Source organism: Lycorma delicatula, chromosome 1 (genome assembly GCF_047948215.1).
Source record: "Lycorma delicatula isolate Av1 chromosome 1, ASM4794821v1, whole genome shotgun sequence".
NCBI lineage: Eukaryota > Metazoa > Arthropoda > Insecta > Hemiptera > Fulgoridae > Lycorma > Lycorma delicatula.
The window spans coordinates 146,388,728-146,412,414 of NC_134455.1; the positions used below are offsets into that span (position 1 = coordinate 146,388,728).

Below are 23,687 nucleotides of genomic sequence, written 5' to 3' on the forward strand. Positions count from 1 at the left end.
TATTTTGTAAAATTCTTCTCTTCTATTTTATTTTTTATTAAATCTACCCGTGAATGCCATGAACCACCCATGCACACAGTAAGCATTATTATTAGAACAGTGTTCATTGTTGAAATATCCATTTATTGTTCTAAATTGGTTTGACCTAGTCCATCATGTAATACAGTTTGAGCTATCCCTTTTGGCTATACCTCCTACACCTGTACAGGAATTTCTGTGGTTAATAAAGGCCCTTAGGCATAGTTTTTCTTTAAAAGTTATTTAAAGCGTCAGTTTCTTCCAGGTGTTGTTGCAGTCACTACTTTAATCTCAAACAATGTCTTTTCAGCAGTTTTTTTTTGTCATTATAGTTTATTTTTTCTGATTTTATTATTTCTTGCTTATTGAAAGAGGATCTGATCTCATTAGTGTCTTTTTTGTCTTGCATTTAAGATTGAACATTGAAGTTTTACAATCTTTTCCATATTATCCTATGATAATTTTTGCCAGATTAGTTGTTGCAGATAAATTTTAAACTGTATGAACTTCACTACTTATGAACCACCTCATGTATATATAATGGAGTAATTATTTATTAATTCTCCCTAAAAAAAACCATATTCTAAAAACCCAAAACATATTTTAATTTGGAATATTATGTTATTGGAATTTGTGTTAATGAATTTATAAGAGCTCGTTTTCAGTTGTTTTTATAGATTGTTTCCCACACTTGGTTGCAGAGTTTATAACTCCAGAATCTACTTTTAGATTTTCTTAAATGTTTTCTTATAAAACCTATATGCAGTTTACTTATTATCTTGACATGGATGCTATTGCAGACTTACTTATTTGTTGTTATTCTTTTGACATGAACACTATTGCAGACTTACTTATTTATAATCGCCGTGTTTACAAATTTTTATACTAATAGTAAATGCTGTTATCAGTGTGCTTTACTGTATCATGCTCAAAATTCTGTTATGTGACAGTAAGTTAGTTGTGACACATTCTTATATAAAAAAAACCTCTAGTAGCAGTCAATCATATTATTGGCTATCGTGTTTACTTACATAACAATATTTTGCGTATGTGACAACAGCAGGTTCTGATTTCACAATTTACTACTTACAGAGTTATGGCAACTTCTTAGTGATTAGCCTCTCCTGTGTTTTTCATTGTTTGTGCCATATATAAAATGATCTCAGGCATCCTAGGTAGAACGTAATCTGCAGTTCATTGACAGTACTAATGAACATTGATGACTTATCAACACCTCAGAGTAGCATCCTGCAAATTTGGGTGATGATAGTAGCTGAAGCAACATTATAAATCGGTTCTTCCAAATTACTTAAGTTAACATGATTTCCATTTTCACTAAGGTACAGAATTTTTTGTTGACTAGTAACTATAGCAGTGCTGCTTATAGTAATCTATATGAAAAAAAAATTACCCAATCCACTTAATTTTAACAGCATGCATCATTAAACATACTTAAGATTTTACTTTGTTTCAGCTCATTGTTTTTACAGTGATGCATTTTTAATAGATTTGAATTATTATTTGTATGACTTGCATGTTTTTAAATGTGAAACTTACTTGAAATATATTAGTTTTAATTTTTGATGTTCTTTTAGACAGTCAAGGAACATGATTATTCCTCGACGTTGATGTTTCCTTGTGGAAACATGTTCTACTAGTGAAACTAAAGGCGAAAGTTCATGTAGGTTCAGAAATACTTCATTAGTGAATGTCAGCTTGTAAAAGATTTGTCCTGACATCTGCGCCTTTGGTAAATTAAGCCAGAACTGTAAAGTAGGCTCTAGAACTGTATTTTTAGTAGTTTTTGAGAAGAAGAAGGGTTAAAAGACACAAGATTGGGGTCAAAAACGCACTATTTTGTTAGGTGGATAATAAACACATAAAAGATTTAAACAAACCTATAGAGAGTTTGATTTTGAGTAAAGTGGTGTGAATAAAGTCCACAAAAACTAAATTCAAAACTAAGAATTTTGAAGTTCATTAAAAAAAAAACAACGTTAGTTCTAGGCCCTATTTTTTCCCCTAGGCCATTTTTCATATAAAACCATTAAATTTACTCCTTAATTTGGGTCCCAAGAATTACAGTTCTAGCTTAATTTTACTGAAGGTGTAGAAACCATGGCAAAATCTTTCACCAGCCGATGTTTGCTAATTATGCATTTGCGAACTTTATATGAACTTCTTCTTTACTTTCATAAGTAGAACATGTCTGGAAATTTTGTTACATTCTTTGTGAGTTGCTGTATGTACTCGCATATCATTTTTACTTTCGTAAAATTTTGTACGAAGTTTAATCATGAAAAAATTGGTTTTCAGGTTTCAATGGAAATATCCATTTTGACATCCCTCAATCCATTTTGATTAGTTTCAGCGTGATGTCTGTATGCACATATTTATCTTCCCTAACTCAAAAACCATTAGCTGTAGGATGGTGAAATTTTGGCTTTAGGACTTTTGTAATATCTAGTTTTGTACCTCCCCTTTTGATTGCAATTGACTTAACCAAAAGTACCCAAAAAAGCCCAAAATCCAGAAAAATTGGATTTTGGATTTTTTCTTAACTGCAGTAATTAAGCCTCATTAAGAGCTTTCCAATGATATTTCAAAAATGGTACTTATTTTCATTGGTTTCAGAGTTATAGCCAAATAAGATTTTAATTAATGATATATTTGGATCTTACAAGGGGAAGGCACATCTGTTCGAATCAGACTTCATCACCTTTTTTTTCGAACTTTTTTTTTTTAATTTAAATGTGTTGATTTATTAATAATTATTAACCTTCGATTGTAAAAAAAATTTACGATAAATAATTCAATAATAATAAAAAAAATATCAGAAGTTATTAATGAAATAAATTTGTTTGTACCTTTCATTTCAAAAAAATGTGTATATGTAATTTAATAGGCGTACAAGGAAGTCATTTGGTGTCCACATCAGATTTTTGTTTTTGTTAGAGCTTGATACTAGTTATACCTGTTTTACATTTTCTTCAGATATTTTTTTAAAAACTTGTCTCCAGAATTATTTTTTCATTTGTACTAATACTGTTACAGGAACATAAGACGGATGAAATGCACACTGCTTTAATGGAAGCATCTATGGATGGCCATGTTGAAGTGGCAAAGTTACTCTTAGATTCAGGAGCTCAGGTAAATTTCAGGTCTATTTATAAATTAATATCTGTAGAATAATAAAACTAAAATAAATTGAAAAAAGGTTTCTACAAATAAAGGGTAATTACATACTTGTATTACTTCCTGACACCCCACCCAAATTAGAACGCTTGTATCATGACACTAGCTTGTCTATTCGTATTTTCAAAGTACAGCGCAACCAAAGTACCCATCTATTCATTGACTCCAACCATGAGTCATTATTGCTTTTGAAGTGTTGATAGCAAGCCAGTTGTTTAATTTTGTGAACAGATGAAAATAAGGCTGTGTCCAATCAGGTCTTAGGGATATGGTAAAAAAAAAAACTGCCTGTAAAAACTTGTTTAGTGTACCCTTAGTTCTTACAGCAGTGTGAGGTTTTGCATTGCCATGCAAATAAACAATCCCTTCATTAGCATACCTTGTCATTTCTTCTGTTGCTCTCCTATACTTTTTCAACAATTCACAATAAATGTTTTAGTTTATTGCTACACCTAGCTACATAAATTCTGACAACAAAATACCTTTACAGTTCCAGAATGCAACAGCCATCATTTCTTGTTTGAATTTTTTGGGCTTGTTTATTGTGTGTTTGTGGATCCATTGTTCTTTTGTCTCATCATTAATGAACTGAATCCATGTTTGTTCTCAGAATAAGACTGTTATGAAATTCACTTCCTTTATTCTAGTATTGTTGAAGAAAATTCAATGCCACTTGCATACATTTCATTTTAGGGGTATGTTTAAGTTGTATTGGTACTCATTGTGCACAGTACCTTTGAAATCCATCTATCTATAACAATCATGTAAAATGGATCTTGACATTTGAGATAATTTCAGTAATTGTAAAGTTGCATTTATTATGCATGGTTGTTAATTTTTTCCACAAGTTTATCACTAAAAATGGAATGTCCTCTTTCCTCATTGTGTCTAGTAGAAATGAATGATGCAAGAAATTCCGTTGTGTGTAGTAAAAATGAATGATGCAAGAAATTCCGTTGTGTGTAGTAAAAATGAAGAAATTCCCGGAATTTCTTGCATCATTCTCATACAGAATCACCATTAAATTATTCTGCATTATTACCATAAATTATGCACCACTGACAGTAGGACTTGGCTGCAGATGTTCCATATGCTTGCAAAAAATAAATGATGCTACATACCATACAACTGGTGAGAGCCGCAACAATTGGCTTCATATTCATATTTCACCGTCTACTATCGAAGCTGTATAAAAAACAGCTGACTGTATGTCTGACAGTATGTAATCGTAGCTAATGTCTACTGTTGAAGCGCTAAGTTGCTATGGAAACTGATTTGTTTATAATGATTGACGGTTTTTTTTTTGTAAACTGTTATTTATTTTTTGCAAAATAACGAAAGATTTTCATTGTTCTTTAATACCTTAACTTTTGGGACTTACTTTCAGTTTCTTCCTGCAATTAAAAGTAGTATTTTTATTTAAATCTCAGATATTGCCTGTAAATCTCAAATGTCTGTAATTAATCATTTTATTGTTTTATTTGTATTTTATACATTTTCACTCATAAATTCTTCAGAGTTTATTATTTCTTTTATGGAAATTTACTGCAAGTTTTTAAAATTATAATATGAATAGCAAGTTGAGTTAGCAAGGTAAGGTATAAAGTCAGACGGTAGATTATTAATCCTGTTAGTGGAAAACAGAAACATAAAAAGTGTACTTATAGTCTGTCATAGAGAGTTAATTCATTCTCCAAATTTGTGCTTCAACTTGTTCAATACAGAGTATTTGTACGTATTTCTATGTAGAATCTATTACAGTTTTGTCTTCCACAGTTTGATAAACATCATTCTTTTCTTATTTCTAAGTATCAAATATTTTAATATTTAAAGATTTTAAGTATCAAACTATTTTAATGTTTGTGGATACCTGATTTTTTCACAATACATTACATAATACCATTTCAGTTGTTTGGTAATACCTGGAAAAACCATCTACAGTGAACTTGTTAATGTATCAGAGTAGATCGAGTGTTATCTTTTTAGCTGGTGGATTTAATAGTGCAGAGTTGCATGTAATTTAAATTGAGACAGTTAATCCTCCATATACCTATAATGAGCAGCTGTTTTTTTAAGATAATTGATTGTTTTAACCAGTTCCTCTCTAAACTTATAATTTACAATGTGTAATCTAAAATTATATAACATATTCTGTAATGATGTATGATGACTATGTATATCCGTGTTAACCTATTATTTCATCATGTGCAAGTTTCTCTCATACATACATAAACATTTCGAGGTATACAAACATTCAGTTCTAATAACTCTATTATAATGCCTAATTTTTATTTTTCTGGAAATTGGTTTTTTATTTCGTAAATGCTTTGTTAAGTGACATACAAGATCCATTTTACTAGCTCTAACTTTATTCACTTCTTTATCTGTTGCGATGGGTTTATTTATTTCAGCTAGATATTCGCTTTATTAATTTTTCCATATTTGGTAAAGAGCATTTTTAATATTTGTCATAAGTTCATTTTTTTTGAAAAGAAATTTGTAAATCTGTTTTTTCAGCTACTTTTTTTAAAAGATTATTTGGATTTCTGCAGTTTTAATATCCGGGGACAAAATTGCCAGATCATCTGCAAAGGTCAAACAATTGGTTTTGAGATTCTTGCCCTTACTTCCTAATTTCACACTTTCTAATTTTAAAATTTTCCTCTGTTTGTTCCATTCCCTAATTACATATTCCAAAACCATATTTACAGTAAGGGTGGTAGACCGTCTTCTTGCCTTACATCTGTTTTGATTTCAAAAGATTCAGAACTTAATACTTGAAATGTTAATTTTGAGAACGTATTTGTAAGGGTTTATTTTACTAAATTCAATGTTTTATTGTCTACTCCAAAGTCCTCTAATATGTTGAACAAATCCTTTCTTTATATATTGAACCATTTGCTTTTTTAAAATCTACAAAAGCTATTACAATTTTTGCAGTAATTTTGAATAATTGTTTTTAAACTAAAATTTGCTCTAAAGAAGAACATCCCTTTCTAAAACCTTCCTGGAATTCTCCAGGTGAGATTCTAATTGTTCTTTCATAATATTAAGTTTTTTGAAAAATTTGTTAAAGGTAACAATGAGATGCTTCTATAAATTATGTACATTTTTTTATCATCTCTTTTGTTTGGAGGGTGTATGAAAGCTCTTTTGCAATCATTAGGAATTTTTTCCTAATGACTCCTAACAACTCATATTTTTAAGCTTTCAATGGTTGTTTAATCTGCGTATTTCTATATTTCAGTAACAATTGAGCCTTCATCAGATGCTTTATTATTTTTTAAGATTTTAATTATCTTTTAATTCTTTTAAGTCTGTTGGATTTGAATAAGATTTTTTAATGTGCATAATTTCTGTAAATTTCTTTTAATTCTTCACAGTAAAGTAGATTTTTAAAATCATTGGCCAAGGTTTCACATTTTTCAGTGTTGTTCACTGTTAGAGATCCATTTGTTCTTTTGAAACTTAAACTTGGAGGCTGACAATTCTTTAGGTTAAAAAGTTCTATAAAAACTTCTTATAGATGTTTCTTTTCTTTAATTCTTAAAGGTATTAATTATAATTAATTTGTTTTTTTTTAAGAATTTAATTATAATTAATTTAATTTTGTAGTATTTAATTCCATTTTTGTAGAATACCACTTTTTCCATGCAATTAATTTTCTGTATAATGATTCATCACATTTCCCATTCCACCACCTATGTTTAGTATTTCTTTTTAGGCATGCTACTTCAGCAATATTTTAAATGTTTTATCTGAAAGCCTACCAATTTTCTAACTTTAAACTGAATAGTTTATTTTAAAACATTATTCTATTTAATTTTAATTTTTCCATAAATTTTAAGAATTTTGCTTCTAAACACCTTTTTATTTTGAGGAAGAAGTTTTACTTCAGTTTTGGATAGATAGTGATCCATTTCTATGAGGGCTATTTGGAAAATAACTCCTCATTCGTTATTAAAAAAACACTAATTGATAGAAAAACAAATTATTATGTACCTCTTATAGCTACTTTTCTTGTTTGGATTTGCTTGGCAAATCCAAGCAAATCTTAATTTGTTTGGATTGCCATCCAAACAAATTAGGCACCTGTCTTAACTGCAAACTATTATTTGAATATCCTTTTCTTAAAACTCTGCTGCCTGTGAATTAAGTCAGGTAGTAACACAGTTTTTCAACTCCTTGTCATTTCCAAAATGCTGCATTGCTAACCATTTCTTCATTTTTGGAAAAAGGTGATAATCACTGGGAGCCAAATGAGGGTTGTATGGACGATGGTTAAACCACTCCCATTTGAAACTTGATTTGGATTGAGTGCATACTGCAGTAGGTGGACAAGCGTTGTCATGCAGAAAAATGATGCCCGAACTCAGCATGCACAGTCATTTATTTTGTTTTATTTCATGCAGCACTATTTGCAGTGTGCAAGGAAAAAATTAGCATAATTCTGTTATTGTAAATCAATGATTTTCTCAAATTTTCACATCAATACTTGCAACAAGTTCATCTGTAACATTGAGGGTCGACCATTTCTTTCACTGTCATGAATATTTGTTCTCAACCTTGGCGAAACATATGGCACCATTATCTTACTGCACTGTCTTGATATTTCCTCTATATACTATACAAAGTTCATGATGAATTTCAGCAGCTGACTTTTTTTGGTTGAAGGAGACTGACGACTATGACTGCAGCATTTCGAACGCGAGTTTTACAGGAACAAACAAACAAGCGAGCAATTTCCAATAATACTATTAGAACCATACTGAACTGGGCTATTCGACTGTACAAAGATAGAATTGCTACTCCCGCTCCATCACGCAATACTGTGGACCAGAAGTTGATTTCCGAATAGCCGTCATATATTAGAACTTTTTCTAACCTTTATGTTTAAGATTTCTTTCACATTTGCTCCTAAAATTTCTATATATGTTCTATTTGATATTAAGAGTTTATTAAAAGGGAATACCACATCTTGTTTCCTGGAAAAGTTTTTTAAAGTTAGTAGACATTAGTTTTAAATGGAAAGCATTAAAATTAATTAATTGGTTTTTCCCATTTTATTTGTGTTATTATGAGCAGGATAATCTCCAGTTACCTTTTTAAAATTCTTTTCTTTACCTACTTGAGCATTAAATTCCCACAATAAGATTTTAACAATTTTGGATAGGATTTTTAATCCAATTGTTCCCAAAATTTTATACCTTTTCTGAGTATCATTTTTAATTTTAGCATGGCAGTTAATTAAGGTAATTTATTTACACATTTTAAAGTTAAAAAGGACAACTTTTCAAATTATGAGTGAAAATCAATTATTATGTTTAAAATATTCTTACTTAACGACAAATGCTGTTCCCAAAATATGGAAATTTTTTATAACTATGTTACCAACTTTTCCTTTAAAAATTAAATAGTTTTTGATTGGAAAATGTCTTCATTTGTAAATCTAGTTCTTGTAATGCTAAAATTTATTTATTCTCTTGATTTAAGGTAACTGCTAGTTGTTTTTATTTACAAACTTTCAAAAGTGTGTTTAGGTTATGGTTCCAAGGTAATTTACTTTTTTTGTTCTGATCTTAGAAGGGTTTACAAGAGACGCCAACTTCTCTCTGTTGGATGTGGGTTTAGGCTTGCTAGAATCCTTAGGCCCAATTGCACCACTTCTTGTAGTGAAGGATTCCTCTGCAGAGTTACTCTGTGGAGTAGTTCTATCCAAAGAAGTTTTCATCATGCTCAAGATATTAAATTAAAGTAATGGAAAAGAAATAAGTTCTTTTTAGAGATAAAACTAAGTTTGTTAGCCTTAGAGTATTAAAATATAGCAGCTCCTAACATGGGAGACAGACTCTGATCAACCGCTGCCTTGATCCGGATACAAACACTCTACAGGTTTTTAGGTTCTGTTTTGTTCCACAGGTGGTATTTTATTTCCCATCTACCCTGCATATATATGCAAAGCCTTCCCCTATCTGCCACCTGGATTGTACTGGTAAAGTTCAGTAAAATCCTCCCAGGATTAACCCAGTTTTATTAATTAAAATGTAAAAATTTTATTTGAGCATATTTATTAATTTGTCTGAAAATTTTGATTTTAACCAGATGTGGATGTGCTGAGTATTTGAAAATCTGAAGAGTATTTGCAAACCCAAATTGCGTGATATCTCATTTAGTATAATCAGAAATTTTCCTTATTTGCCATCATTGTTCAACTTTTTTTTTTTTAGTTTTCTTTATCCCTTTCAAATTTAAAAAAAATCTAGATTGGCTTTTAGATATTCACATGAAAATTATACACACCAAATATTAGTTGATACCTTCATTTCTTACTCAGAAGTTAAAAAAAATAGTAAATTTCATTGTTACTCCATTTAACCCTCGATTCAGAATTTCAAAAAAATCCTTTCTTAGTATGTTTACACAGATTTTCATCAATTTGTCTTGCAGTAATTTTTGCTGGGCATTGAGTATTGGCCAGTTTTATTTTTATCTAAATTAACTTATTTAAATTTCAGGTTAACATGCCAACAGATAGTTTTGAATCTCCTTTAACATTGGCAGCTTGTGGAGGCCATGTTGAATTGGCACTTTTGCTTATAGAGCGTGGAGCAAATATTGAAGAGGTTAATGATGAAGGTTACACTCCACTTATGGAAGCAGCGAGAGAAGGCCATGAGGAAATGGTATCTGTTCTTCTCAGTCGTGGTAAGTTTTAATAAGTCGTGTATTTGGTTAAGCTATTATTTTTTTATTTTATTTGAAATAAAATAAAAATCTTGACTTTTTTTTTTTTTAATTTTTTATTAACTTTGTAAAATTATGTAGTAAGTGGTAATAACATTAGGGTAACATTAATTTGAATCTTCTGTATATAAATTGCTGAGATGCAAAGATTACAGAAAGATAGAATTTATTAGATGAAAAAAATTTTAATTTATTTGTTTAAAATTTAAATTAGAGTAAGCTTATAAATCCATATTTTCTGCATTTAAGAAAAGATTGTGTTCAAATAGGAGTGCGTAAATTGTGTGAGAAATAAAAAAATTGTTAACATTACACCTTTGAACTTTATTTATACCCCCTATATTCAGGTGATTCAAAGAAACGGGAAATTTAAAAAATTAAATAACATTAATGAATAATTGTTTTTAGAAAATGAATTTTATTTCATGTAATTGTACAAATGTTGCCATTTTAGGATACATACATTTTAGTTATTTTGTAAAGATGACATCTTGCAGGTGACCTCCTCTTCTATGTAAACACCCACGAAGTCTCTTCGTTAAATTTTTCATGGTTTAACATAAAATCTCAACTAGAATTTCCGCAATTGCTTCTCGGATCTTTGCCTTCAGTTCTTCCGTTGTAGCAGGTCTACTGTGGAACACTTTGCTTTTAAGGTGACCCGACAAAAAATAATCGCAAGCTGAGAGATCAGGAGGCCATCTAATGTCACCATTTCGTGAAATGACACGTCCAAACAATCGGCGTACAGCTGCCATCGATATTCGTGCAGTATGTGACGTTGCTCCGTCTCGTTGAAACCAGGCTGTGTTAAGGAAATCTCTTTTGTTGTTCCACAACAAAGGTTTCAAGCATGGCTACGTAACGAGCCGATGTCACTGTAATCGCAAGATCGTTGTCATCCTCAAAAAAAATAAGGGCCTATAACACCGTAAGATGACATAGCACACCACACGGTCACTTTCTGACTGCGCAACGGACGCTGGTGTAGCTGCGTAGGATTTTCTTGTGCCCAGTATCTGAAATTTTGCTTGTTAACAAATCCACTGAGGTGTAAATGCGCTTCGTCTGACATCCACAGTTCGTGAACAAACTCTTCGTTATCATTTGTCTTCTGAAGCATTACATTACAGAATTGTGCTCGCACAACTGCATCGTTCGGTTTCAGTTCCTGGACGATCTGCAACTTGTGTGGATGGTATTGCAAGTCCTTCACTAACATTCTTCGAATACTTGAACTATGCAATTGTAAAGATGCTGAGAGACGACGGATTGACCGATGTGGACTTCGTGTGACAGCATCTTGTAAAGCTTGAACATTCTGTGGTGTACGGATGGTTTGCTCATGGCCTGGAGGTTTCTTTTTCATTGCCAAACCAGTTTCCTCAAAATTAGATATCCATGTTTTAATTGCATGTTCTGATGGAACACGGTCGTGCCGTCCCATATTAAAATGACGGTGAAATTCTCTATGAGCTCCCTCCACACTGTCATTGTTTTTGTAAAACGCTTTGATAGCAAATGCACGTTGCGCACCACTCCAAGGATCCATGACAACTAAATGGCAGGTTAAGTTAGAGAGACTGGCGTCACTTATCAAGTGGTACCAATCGCCCACGGCTACCAACACAACTTTCAAAATTTCCCGTTTCTTTGAATCACTCTGTATTAAAATTTATAAATAACACTCTAAAATTGTTATATTTAATGAAGGAATTAAGTATAATTGTGATGTTTGGTAGCCTGAAATGAAAGAGAAAACAAAAAAAACAACATTAACATTAATGTGTATCATAATTGTGCATTATTACGTTTGTTATGCTATTTCTGGATGAATGTTCATAACTAATTCAAAAATTGAGGATGATTTCTTACCTTAAAAATCACTGTGTTTGTTACTGGTATCAGCCTTGTCCTCAGGCTTTGTTGTTATCCTTGTCATCTGCGAGTTGGTCAGCAAAGCAGGTGTTATCCTCAGTACCAATGACGTGCATTTGATATCGCTGATTTCTTGAAACGTTTTTCAATTATGTCAGATGAAATTGACCTCCAGGGATTCAGGATCCAGTCGCACATCAGATTTAATATTGGCTGCTTAATTTTCCCACCTGGTGTGTACTCATGTTTGTTTTCAGACATCCATCTTAAATACAGTGTCACATGTGTCCCTTGAAAGGTTTGTTGACAGACATATTCATGAGCTGCAACATTGATATTAATCCATCAGGAATCATGGCCATGTCTGCCTTTGCTTCTTTAAAGATGAGGCTTTACTATCTAATTGAGATGGCGGAGGAAACTGTTCAACATTATTCAACATGAGAAGAGACTTTAGGCAAAGCAGTGCTTCTGGTTGTTGTTTTCAAACATTTTTGACCCAGTCTATCATCAGTTCGTTGGTCATTCACTCTACCTCCTTTGCCAGTATGCATACTAGCAGAAACTTTAATTCTTTAGGCATGATTTTCCTCTGGAAAATGACACATGGTGGCAATTTCCTTTCATCAGCAGTGATTGCTAGCATAATAGTGAAGTGCTGTTTTCCGAACCAGATGTTTTCATCAGCACAGTTAATGCTCACTTTTCTTTTATTGTGGTATTGGTTGGCTTGCCCAAGTACATCGGTGTCTGATCTGCATTGCCAATTTGTAACAACTGATATTTGTTCTTTTGACATTACTCTAATAACATGCTGATGGAAGGCAACCAACTTTATCCATGTAGTCTCAAGGCAGTTTTGGGATAAAGTTGTATGTCTTCTCAGAGACAAGTTCTTTCTTCTCATGAAGTGTCAAACCCACACTCTGCTGAGTTTGAACTCATTGTCTGAAATCTCTAATATTGCATAATATTGCAACATTTCGTGGTTGTGGCGGCATTGTCATTATTACATAATTCTTGCACATAACAGTTTGTTCTCTAGTTCTGAATATTTTCCTTCTTTTGGGCCCTGAAATGCACAGCAAGAATCTTTTGCTTTTGTTAATGACTTCTTATTTTCAACGAGATTCTGAAACGCCAAATTCCCTTTCAGTAGCTAGGTTTCTGTTCTTGATGAAATCAATCACATGAAGTTAGAAAGCTGTGGTGCAGCTGTTATGTTTCACTTTCAACATTGCTACTAAAACAAATATTCACGAACTCAAGGCTTGATTGCATGTACTGCTAACTATAAGTGAGAAAGGAAGGGATAGGATTTACATGACATGCTTGTAAAGCAGTGGTGAGGGTGAGTCTGGAAACAAGTTGACCTTGATGGCAAACAACTCCTTTTGTTGACGAGTTCAATGGACTGCAAAGAATTGGCTGCTTGACTGATTGTGTGTTAGCTAATGGTTTTTTTTAGAAATATTACTGTTACACAAAAATACCCTGCCAAAATATGAGATGGTTAAAAAAATAAAGGAAATGGCCTTGTAAAATGAATGGTCTGACTTTAAGTGAATTTGAAAGAGGTTTTATGGGAATGAGAATAAATTGAATACAAAGAGGAGGATTAATTATCAATAGTAGACTTAAAGTAGCTAGTCCAATAGACACAGTATTGTTATTAAATTACTAAAACAGTATAAAATAAAAATATTTGAGACCGAAGAAAGGCTTTCATGTGTTTTTTTTTACATATTCATATGATATAATTGACAGTTGGCCTTTTTATGCTCCAGTAAATTTCACACTTTTCAGAATATCTTGAATATTTTTTCTTATTAAAAAGTGGTTCAAAAGTCAAAAAGATTGAAATTTACCACAGTTTTTAATTTGTTTTTCACCCCTTTAAGATAATTTAAAAATTTTTAATTTTAAACAAAATAAATGCATAAAAAAATACTTTATTCTACTACTGTTTTACACAAAAATTGAATAAAAACAAGTGTTGTTGGTGTAAGATACAAGATTTGAGTGACACATGTAAACAAAAGTAACAAATGAGCTGGATTCGTAAACTGTTGATCGATAACTATACTGATCTATAGGTGATATAGTGGTATATAGTTGTATTTATGATGCAGAAGTAAAAAAGAATCCTCAAATTTAAGTTAATCTTTTAACTATGAAAGTAGGTATTAGAGCTATTAAAGTACTCCAATTTCAAGTACAAATCAGTAGCCATCTAATATAGATAGTATATCTAATACAGGAAATAGTCATTGAATTTTGTGTGTTCCAGTTTAGTGTATTAAAATATTTATTATTTGTTTATACTATAAAATAATGTTCCTAAATTTATGAAATATATATTATTTGTGACCGAAAATGATGCTATAATAAATAAAGAATGTACCGGTCAACTACCGGTAGAGGATTACATAAAATGTCACATCAGTTGATTACTGTAGAGTAATCACCCAAGTAGTTGGATCCATTTGCACATATAAAACCCTATTAAATATCAAAAAGTTGCGGAAATTTAACGTGCAGCTTTATATTCAGTTTGTAGAAGTGAGTATTTGATGACCTTATTTTATGGATTTTGCCACTACTTATTGTATATTAGGTATATCTCAACATTTTCATAGGATACCCTTTGTCATCAGAGATAATAGAAAAAGTAAAATTGAAATAGTAATTATAAAACATTACAGTTCTCAGTGCTGTTGAATACAATGTCAATTTGTCATTTTTGAATGATTCAGTTGTCATTTTTTGTTTTATTTTAATTTGATGATGAAAGGTATTCTTAGAAAAATAAGGGTGAATGTAAGATAATATAAAGTTAAATAGTAATTAGCAACAATAAAATACATGATTATAGTGAGCAAGTATTTATTTATATTTATTCTATGAACCCAGTAAAACATATTCCTGTTGAACCACTGTTATATGTCATGCTATAGATTTTTCCTTATGCACATTCTTTATTGTAACATCATTTAAGCAAGAATAGTTAACCATCGCCATTTCAGCAGCATGAAAATTGTTCACTTAGAAAGTCATAACATTCAAAGAGTAAATTGAGGTGAAACCCATCTTGGTGTATCTGTAGATTTTCCATGATAGTCTTCACTTGAAGTTGAAGCATTTAGCATTTTTCAACATTCAAATCACATACTTTTCAAAAAATATGGTCCCCATTTGTGCTTCCAAGCACATCATAAACTATTCATCTTCACTGTAACTGTACCTGCTCACATCAGCCATGGTTTTTGCTACTGATACAGGAGAGCAAGTGTTCTTAAGAGTGGTTATACAAACTTCAGTAAAGGTACTGTTTTGGGATTGAATAGATGTACTTTTAATGCCAAGATACTTAACTTACTTATTTAAAATACTAAGATGGCTGCTTATTAGAACTGAAAATGACAATTATTTTGTGTAAAGATATTCTTAAGTGTGTACAATTAATTTATTTTATTTTATGTCATCACATTTGAAAATGTACAAGGGTGGTTCAGAAAGTAACCTCAGTTTGGTTACAAATTAAAACACTGAATAAATAAAAACATTTTATTATGTATAACTTAAAAATACAGCTTTTAACTATTTTTAAACATAGTTCCCATTTAAATTCAAGCATTTGTCATAGTATTTCACTAATTTACAAATACCTTCTTCATACAATTCAGCTGCCTGGGTACCTAGCCAACTTTTCATGACATTTCAAAGTTCTTCTTCATCATCAAAGTGCTGCAGTGTAAGCCATTTGATGCAAGTCTATTGTGAAACTTTGAAGAAACTTAGGCAAGCCATCCAGAACAAATGACGCGATTGCTGTGATCCGATGTTGCATAATATCGTTCATGCTCACAGTGCTTGAAAAACTAAGAACTTCTAAATCAATTCCAATGGGACATTTTTGATCATCCTTCTTACAGCCTGGACTTGTCGCCGAGTGATTTTCATCTCTTTACCTCACATGAAAAAATGGCTTGTGTCGCAGCACTTTGATGATGAAGACGAACTTTAAAATGCCACGAGAGGTTGGGTAGGAATCCAGGCGGCTGAAATTTATGAAGAAGGTAGTTGTAAATAGAGAAATGCTATGAAAAATGCTTGAATTTAATTGGCGATTATGTTTAAAAACAGTTAAAAGCTGTAGTTTTAAGTTATATATAATGAAATATTTTTATCTATGCAGGTTTTTTATTTAAAGTCAAACAGAGTTTACTTTCCGAATGGCCCTTTTATTACCAGAAAAACAGGGAACCTTTTGTATGTGATTGTCTTTAATTTTTATTAATTTTCTTCCAAAACTTTGCAGTTAAACAATCTTTTGGTCAAAAAAATTCCTATTTATGCATAACTAAAAAGAAAAGTGTGAGGTGTGCTATAATTATAAAGTAGTTGTATATGAGAGCGTACCCCACATTTTTCTTTTTCATAATGCGTAAATAGAAAATTAAAAAAATAATAATTTCTTCAAAACAAAATTATTTTTAACATTTTAGTATGAATGTTTTTTTGTTTGTTTTTATTATTTAATTTTTTTTTTAAGAAAAGCATGCTTTAAAAAATTTTTTTCTATATTCAAACTAAAGATTTCTTTCATGATTCATATACAATGTTGGTTAGATAGTAATATAATTCACCTTTAATACCTTGATTTGGTTTGGTTATCATTTTTTGATTGCTTTCAAAATTTTCCAGTAGATTAAAAAAAAAATTGTTTCAATCTCTTGCGTCACATTTTGAATGCTTTTTTTTAAAATTAAAGATCTTATCAACAGGATAGTCAGATGTTCTCAGAATAATCAGCCGACTGACTAGCTTTATCCAGTTTTATAAATTTTTTTAAATGTTTAATTTTTTATGATTTTTTTTCTAGCAAATCTCCCTTTACTGTAGTCATGTGAATTTGTTCTTGAAAACTTACTTTTGTTAGTTTTAGACAAATTTAAAACATTGTGTTTTCAAATGTTTCTGGATGGAAATAATGTGAAAGATGTTAACTTTTCATTGCTGTTCTTTCTCCCTAAAAAATTTTACTAATTCCTGTTACAGCTTCTTTTCAAGAACATGAAAATAAGTTAATATAACTTATTTTATTACTTATTTTTTGGTTAGCTATTTTTCACGCTTTCTGTTAAATTTAATTCGTGATTAGATTAACCCTAATTAACAAGAAATATAAAAAAGTCTTTTATATGTTTAAAATAAACAAAATATTAATAATGATGAACATAGTAATTTAGTATAAATATTTAGAATGCTGAGCGTATATCACCTGTTACCAAACAGTGACATTTACTGATTTAAGTAAACAGTTTAAGTCTCAGTAGGTTCAGTATTATAAAAGTAGTGAGAAAATACTCTTGTGTCTTTCAGCCAATAAATAGTGGAGTTTAGTCTGTTTTAATACTCTATGATAAATGATTAGTAATAATTGTCTAAGTAGATTTTATTTTGCTGATGGGTAATGTAATATAAAAAAATACCATCGTTGATATAAATTGCCATTTTCTTCAAAAGGGAATACAGATATGGTATACTACATATTTTTTTTGGAGTTGGATAAGAAATAAAAAGGTTGGGTTACAATTACTAAGCTTAATAAGCTAGATTGAAGTTAACTTATGGTGTTGTAGTATTTTGATTGTATTTAAAAATATTTGTTTTACTGTAGGTGCCAATATTAATGCTCAGACAGAAGAAACTCAGGAAACAGCATTAACATTAGCTTGTTGTGGAGGTTTTATGGATGTAGCAGATTATCTTATAAAAAATGGAGCAGAGTTGGAGTTAGGAGCCTCAACACCTTTAATGGAAGCTGCACAAGAGGGCCATCTAGATCTTGTCAGGTTTGTGTTGGTCCTATAATAATAAATACTTAATTTTAAAGTAGCAGGTTGAAATTCATTTAGTGTGCATTCCTATTCTAGCTTTCTTATAAGGTTATTCAGTGATATAGATTTAGTAGCCATAATATTTTTGTTTAATTTTTAATATTTATTTACTATATAAATATTGTGTCTGGGCACTGATAAAGACACATTGTTGTGCGCCCAGGAAAAAAAAAATGTTTGAACTTGTAAGGAGGTGGTTCACCCACTAATTTTTAACTGGGAGGAGGAAGCAGTAGTTTGCATACTTACGAAATAAATTGAGGATCCCCTTGCTGGACCGAAAAAGTCATCTTATTCCAGACTTGGTGGACCTATGATAAATTGTTTGCTGAATGGCCTTTGATTATACAAAGCGAGTCAAAATTATGGTAACTCCTCAACAACTTTAATACCGTTCCAGATAGAATACTGTAACTTTAGGATAAGGTATATTGCTCAACTACTATACCTTTTGATGAGAAATAAAATTTCAACCCTTTCTTGTGGTTGGGGGGTCACGGTTGTTGCTCAAATATTTTAAATGGTAATATCCTTTGTGTGATACATTAATTTAAAGGTTTCTTTAAGACAAGAAAAACTTTATAAATTAAAAGTTGTATAATGTCTGTACCCAAAATGGCATTGGGATTAAATTTGGACTTTGAAAATAGCATTGATAATTTAAGGAACTGTTATCGCATATAAATAAATTTCAAAAACTTGATTAAATGTATATTATTGAACAAATTTATTAAAAAAAAAATTATTAAGCATAATGTTTGCTTATTTACTTCTTTTCTTTTTGGTAAATGTTTGAAATTCTTATTATGATAAACTTCTAAGTAGCCCTGTACAAAGTAATCCACAAGTTGAATGATCTTGTCGGCCATTCTATTTGACCCATTTGACCAATCGATCTTCCAGGAAAAAATGCATTTAAAACTTTATATACCTGAAGATTAAAAGGAGGGGCATCGTCTTGTTGAAACCAAATGTTTTGCAAGTTAGGGCCAATAACCTATTGAATGTTTGAAATGATATGGTCGAGAAGCAAAGCATATTTCACTGCATTTAAATTGCCATCATTAAATATAGGCCCTGTCAGTTGTCCATCAACAATACCTGCTCATACATTAATTTATTACTTTTCATTGACTGGATACTGTGTATGTGCCTCATGATACCGAGTACATTAATATCAGTCCAGTATCCACAATTAGGGCGATTTACATGTTCTTTAATAAATTAGAATCTGCACAAATATTGTTAATCATGGTTTCACAGAACTCAAGTCTTTGATCATAGTCATCTTCATTAAGTTCTTACACTGGACAAATTCTGAAGGGTTTGGAATTTTAATGTTCAAATCATTTAACACTGTTAAGTACTCATGCTGCTGTTTGAGTTAAGGAATGATAATTCTTAATAAATTCTTGGATAATTTCTTAACGATTTGTTATTATTTGTTGCAAATTTAGGTCTCCCTGATATTCCCCTATAATAATGGGGGAATGTTTCCTGTTTCTTCAAATTGTTTAGTGGTTTTTGACACTGCCTTTTCAAGTAAAGTTACCATTATTAAATGTTGTGTTTTGAAATAAGGTTACCATTATTAAATGTTGTATTGAACATTTCATAAATTTCATTATATGACCTAACTCTTTATCACCAAAGCCCCACATTATTAAAAGTGTGACCTCTCCTGTTCACTAAATGACACATTGATAGCAGTGTTAGCAGGTAGCACAGAAAAAACAATTTTAAAGAAGGTAAAAAAAAATGCCTTTCGGCATGCCGGAAGGCCGGAGGTAAATTTCACCGGTGCTAAGTAGGGGATAAAAACTATTTCCACTTTAAAATTAAGAAAAACTTTAAATTTATTCAATTCAACCATGGTTGCATGTGAAAAAAGTTTCACATGTTTAGCATATGACAAGCCATTTTACAATTCCAGCAACAGTTTGGTGTCATCCCTTGCCGTAAGGGTTGTTCATATCATAATTTATTTCAGACCAAAGTTTTTGCTAATGTTTAGAGGACTAACAACCACTTTAAACTGATTTTATACTGTGCCTATTAAGGGAGGTATGGTTTTTTTTTGTTTTCGAAACCTCATTTTTTTCCACCCTCTGGGCTAATGGTTTGTGATATCAAAAAACTTTACTTAGATAAGTTTTAGGCCTTTATCCAAAGAATAGTAGGAACTTTAAACAAATTTGATATTTTGCTAATAAGAAAGTTATAGCGGCGATACTTTTTTTTTAAAAGCCCCCCATTTCCACCCCCATGGTCCGATTTTGCTCATTAATGATCTTGACTGAGATTTTGGGTCATTATATTTTATGTATCAATTTGAAAGTGATTGGCACAAAATTACGGCAGTTATCATGTCCACAAGAAAGTGAAATATATATTATAGTGTGTGTGTGTGTGTGTATGTATATATATATATATATATATATATATATATATATATACTCACACAAGGTGTAAACTCACTCCCAGTAAAAGCATTCTTGATCGCAAAGACCAAAAAAAGCTTGACAAGTACGGTCAAATGTGAAGATTATGCGAATGTTCTTTGATTTTAACAGTATAGTGCATCATGATTTCTTGCCACAAGGTCAAACAATCAATAAGAATTATTACCTACAAGTTCAATGCTGTTTGGATAAAGCAATCTAAAAAAAAAATGCCCGGATATGTGATGGAACAATTCATGGATTTTGCACCACAATACACTTCACACTTCATCGCTTGTTTGTCAATTTTTAACCAAAAACAATACTGTAATGATACACCCCAGACACCATATTCACCAGATATGGCCCCATGTGACTTTTTTCTATTCCCAAAAATAAAGAGAACCTTAAAGTGCCGTCCGTCATTTTACAAGCATAGATGAGATTACAAGTGAATCGCTAAAAGAGCTAAACACTATTCCAAAGATCGAGTTCCAGAAGTGTTTCAAGGATTGGAAAAAGTGCTGGCATAACTGTATAATATCTAATTGGGACTATTTAGAAGGTGACAATTAAATTCTTTCTAAAAACAAAAATTCTCGTTACTTTTTAAACATATATGTGTATATATATATAAAAGCTTCATTTTTGGAACAGTAGTAAGCAATTATAAATGATCAGCATGATTAGGTGACAATATTTTTATTTATTTACTCATTAAATTGGAACAAAAACAATCTTTTGTAGTAAAAAATAAACTTTTATTAACCTTTTAAAATTAAAATTTAACTTAAAATAATTTTTTATTTAATTCAGTTTAATCTTTGTATTATTTGAACTTACTAAATTTAGTAGTTTTCAAAATCCAAACTTTATTCCCCTGCCATTTTGGGTATAGACATCTTGACAAATTTTTATTTATACCATTTTTTTATCTTAAAGAGACCTTTAAAATGATCTGTTACACAAATGGTGTTACTATTTAAAATATTTGAGTTACCCCAGGGCCACTCAAGAATGGGTTGAAATTCTATTTCTCGTCAAAAAGTAAATTGGTTGACTGATACCTTATCCTGAAAGTTCCAGTATTCTATCTGGAACAGTTATAAAGTTGTTGAAGAGTTTCTCTACTTTTGACACGCTCTGTTAATTGACTTTTGGTTATATATCTAATTGAATTTTGTATGTATGTTATTAATCATTTACAATGAGATACCAAAGAGGAGAAATTAAAGGCAGATAGGAGAGGATAATTAAATGTGGAACATGTCACCAAAACATTATAGCAGATAAATCAATTTTTTTTTTAATTTATCACTGCCGGGTAGTGTGTAATACTTCGTTCTCCCCAAGCTCTTACACTTTTTTTCTCCCCAAGCTCTTCATTTTACAAAGCGATAATGGTACAAAATTTGTTAACAGTATTATTAAGGAATTTTACAGTGTACGGCATGAGTTGAAAATTATTTATCATGACAAACCTATATGAGTCAAGACTGTAAAATGGGTAAACCCAGATATTGAAAATGTTGTCAACTTTGTGCTAGAGATTTAAAATGACTGATAAGCAATAAAAAGAGTTTAAATATATAATTCATGAAAAACATAAGCCATTGCGCTGGTATAAATTGCAGTTCTTATGAGGCCATTTTTGATTCAAAATTAAAGGTTGCAATCTTTATTCAGATCTCTGTATCCTTATCTGCGAAACATTGATCAGCATATTAAATAGCAAGAATTGGGGCTGCTCTTTAAAAATAATGACATTTATGGAAATCAGTGCAATTTTGAAGGTGATAGAACTTAACATTACTCTATTTAAAACTGCAACAGATTCTCTGATAATGCCAGACTCAAATAATGTTGCAACTGATAATCAATAAGTCATTGATTTTTAATTTTTGGTCCGATTTTGTCATTTGGGAATGATTTGGCTATGAACTTATTACAACTATCAGAGTAGTTAGTGAATGATGAAGATAAAATGTGTCTGAAATTAGAGAAATTGCTTTCTTGAGTTTTGTAAAGAAGATAGAAAAATGATTATTACCTCAAATTAAAAATACCAACCACCAGGTAATATAGATAAAATAAGGTGTAGACTGCCAGATGTAGACTGTGCATATAGTATTGGAAATAATATTTTAACTATTGATCTGGGTACTTAAATTTTAACAGTTTATAACTAAACTTGAAGTATAAAATCAGTAATTCAAGAAACTCTTTTTGTAATGAACATTTAATTGTTCTTGAAGAGGTAAAAATTAAGAAATTTTGCTAAGAGAATGTTATTAATTTCTGGTGATTGGGGTTGCAATGGATCGGGCTGTAATTTTGATGATCAACATTTTTAAAAGAAAAAACAGTAATTCCATGTCACTAATAGCCTCAATTATTTACTTAAATAATTTTGATTGTAAAAGAAACTGAAGTGTGTACATATATTTATATAAAACAAGGTGATTTTCAATTGTGTTATTTTGTGATATTTCTTGTTAAAAAGTGGGATTTGAAAGTAAAAAGTGTTTAAAAGTGTTTTTAGTTTTCATTATTTTAAAATATTATAGGAATTAGATGTTCTAGTTTGCTTATCATTTTTACTTTCAATTTCATTGATTTTTTTCTGAGAGAAAAACAGTATTATGTTAACACGAAGAAAGATGGGTGTATCTACTTGAATATTGTTTACAAAAATGCTGTAATTAATAGTAAGTCTATCATGTTAAGTTTTTTTTTGTAACCTGTTGGTAGGTATTAAACTTAATATAATGTAGGTATTGAATTAATTTCATTTTAATCCATTTTACATGACTGCTTTGGTCATTGTGCATAATGATTGAAACACAAAGTGCACTTAATCCAAACAACACACACCATATAAACTCTAAATATGTGTTTATATGGTGTGTGTTAACATTAACTTTTTACTGAATTAATTTACTTAACTCTATTTATTTATTTTCCTAATGTGTATGTGGCAATCTATTTAACTAGTGAATAATAAGCAACCCTTTCTCACTGCCCAATAAGATGGAGGATGATATTTATGAAATGTAAATGAGATGTCTTGTACAGCTAAGGCTAGTCATTCCTGAGACATATGGTTAATTTAACCCCAACCACCAAAGTACACTGGTATCCGCTGTTTAGTATTCAAATCCATATGAAAGCAACTAACTTTTACAGGGATTTGAACTTCAGAACCTTTGACTTAAAAAATCAAATGATAAACACCTGTTTGGTTGGTTAACCAACCTATAGACCAGCCCAGTAGGCTCTGTCGCTACTTTATAGAGTTTATTTTAATCATGTTAAATTAGTTATTGAAATGTTCTGTTTTTATATATTTGTGTTAGATTTAAAAATAAATAAGGAAATATTTTCATCCAAGCTATGGACATCCTTTTTGGGTCTTTGAGACAAGATACCTCAAACATCCAAGAACTGTATATTTTTACAACCATTTCAAGATGTATAAAGAATATTTTGATGTGTACCAAAGTATCTG

General features: G+C 30.8%; 1 protein-coding gene across 5 annotated transcripts in view; it reads left to right on the forward strand.

The window, feature by feature from the left end:
- The window catches only part of mask (multiple ankyrin repeats single KH domain), a 233,708-nt gene that overhangs the window by 38,313 nt on the left and 171,708 nt on the right, over positions 1-23,687 (forward strand). For all 5 annotated transcript variants that reach the window (XM_075363965.1, XM_075363982.1, XM_075363999.1 and 2 more), the window contains exons 8-10: positions 3,073-3,168; positions 9,729-9,918; positions 17,519-17,693. In XM_075363965.1, coding sequence (XP_075220080.1) covers positions 3,073-3,168; positions 9,729-9,918; positions 17,519-17,693 — 461 coding nt within the window. The remainder of the gene's footprint in view (positions 1-3,072; positions 3,169-9,728; positions 9,919-17,518; positions 17,694-23,687) is intronic.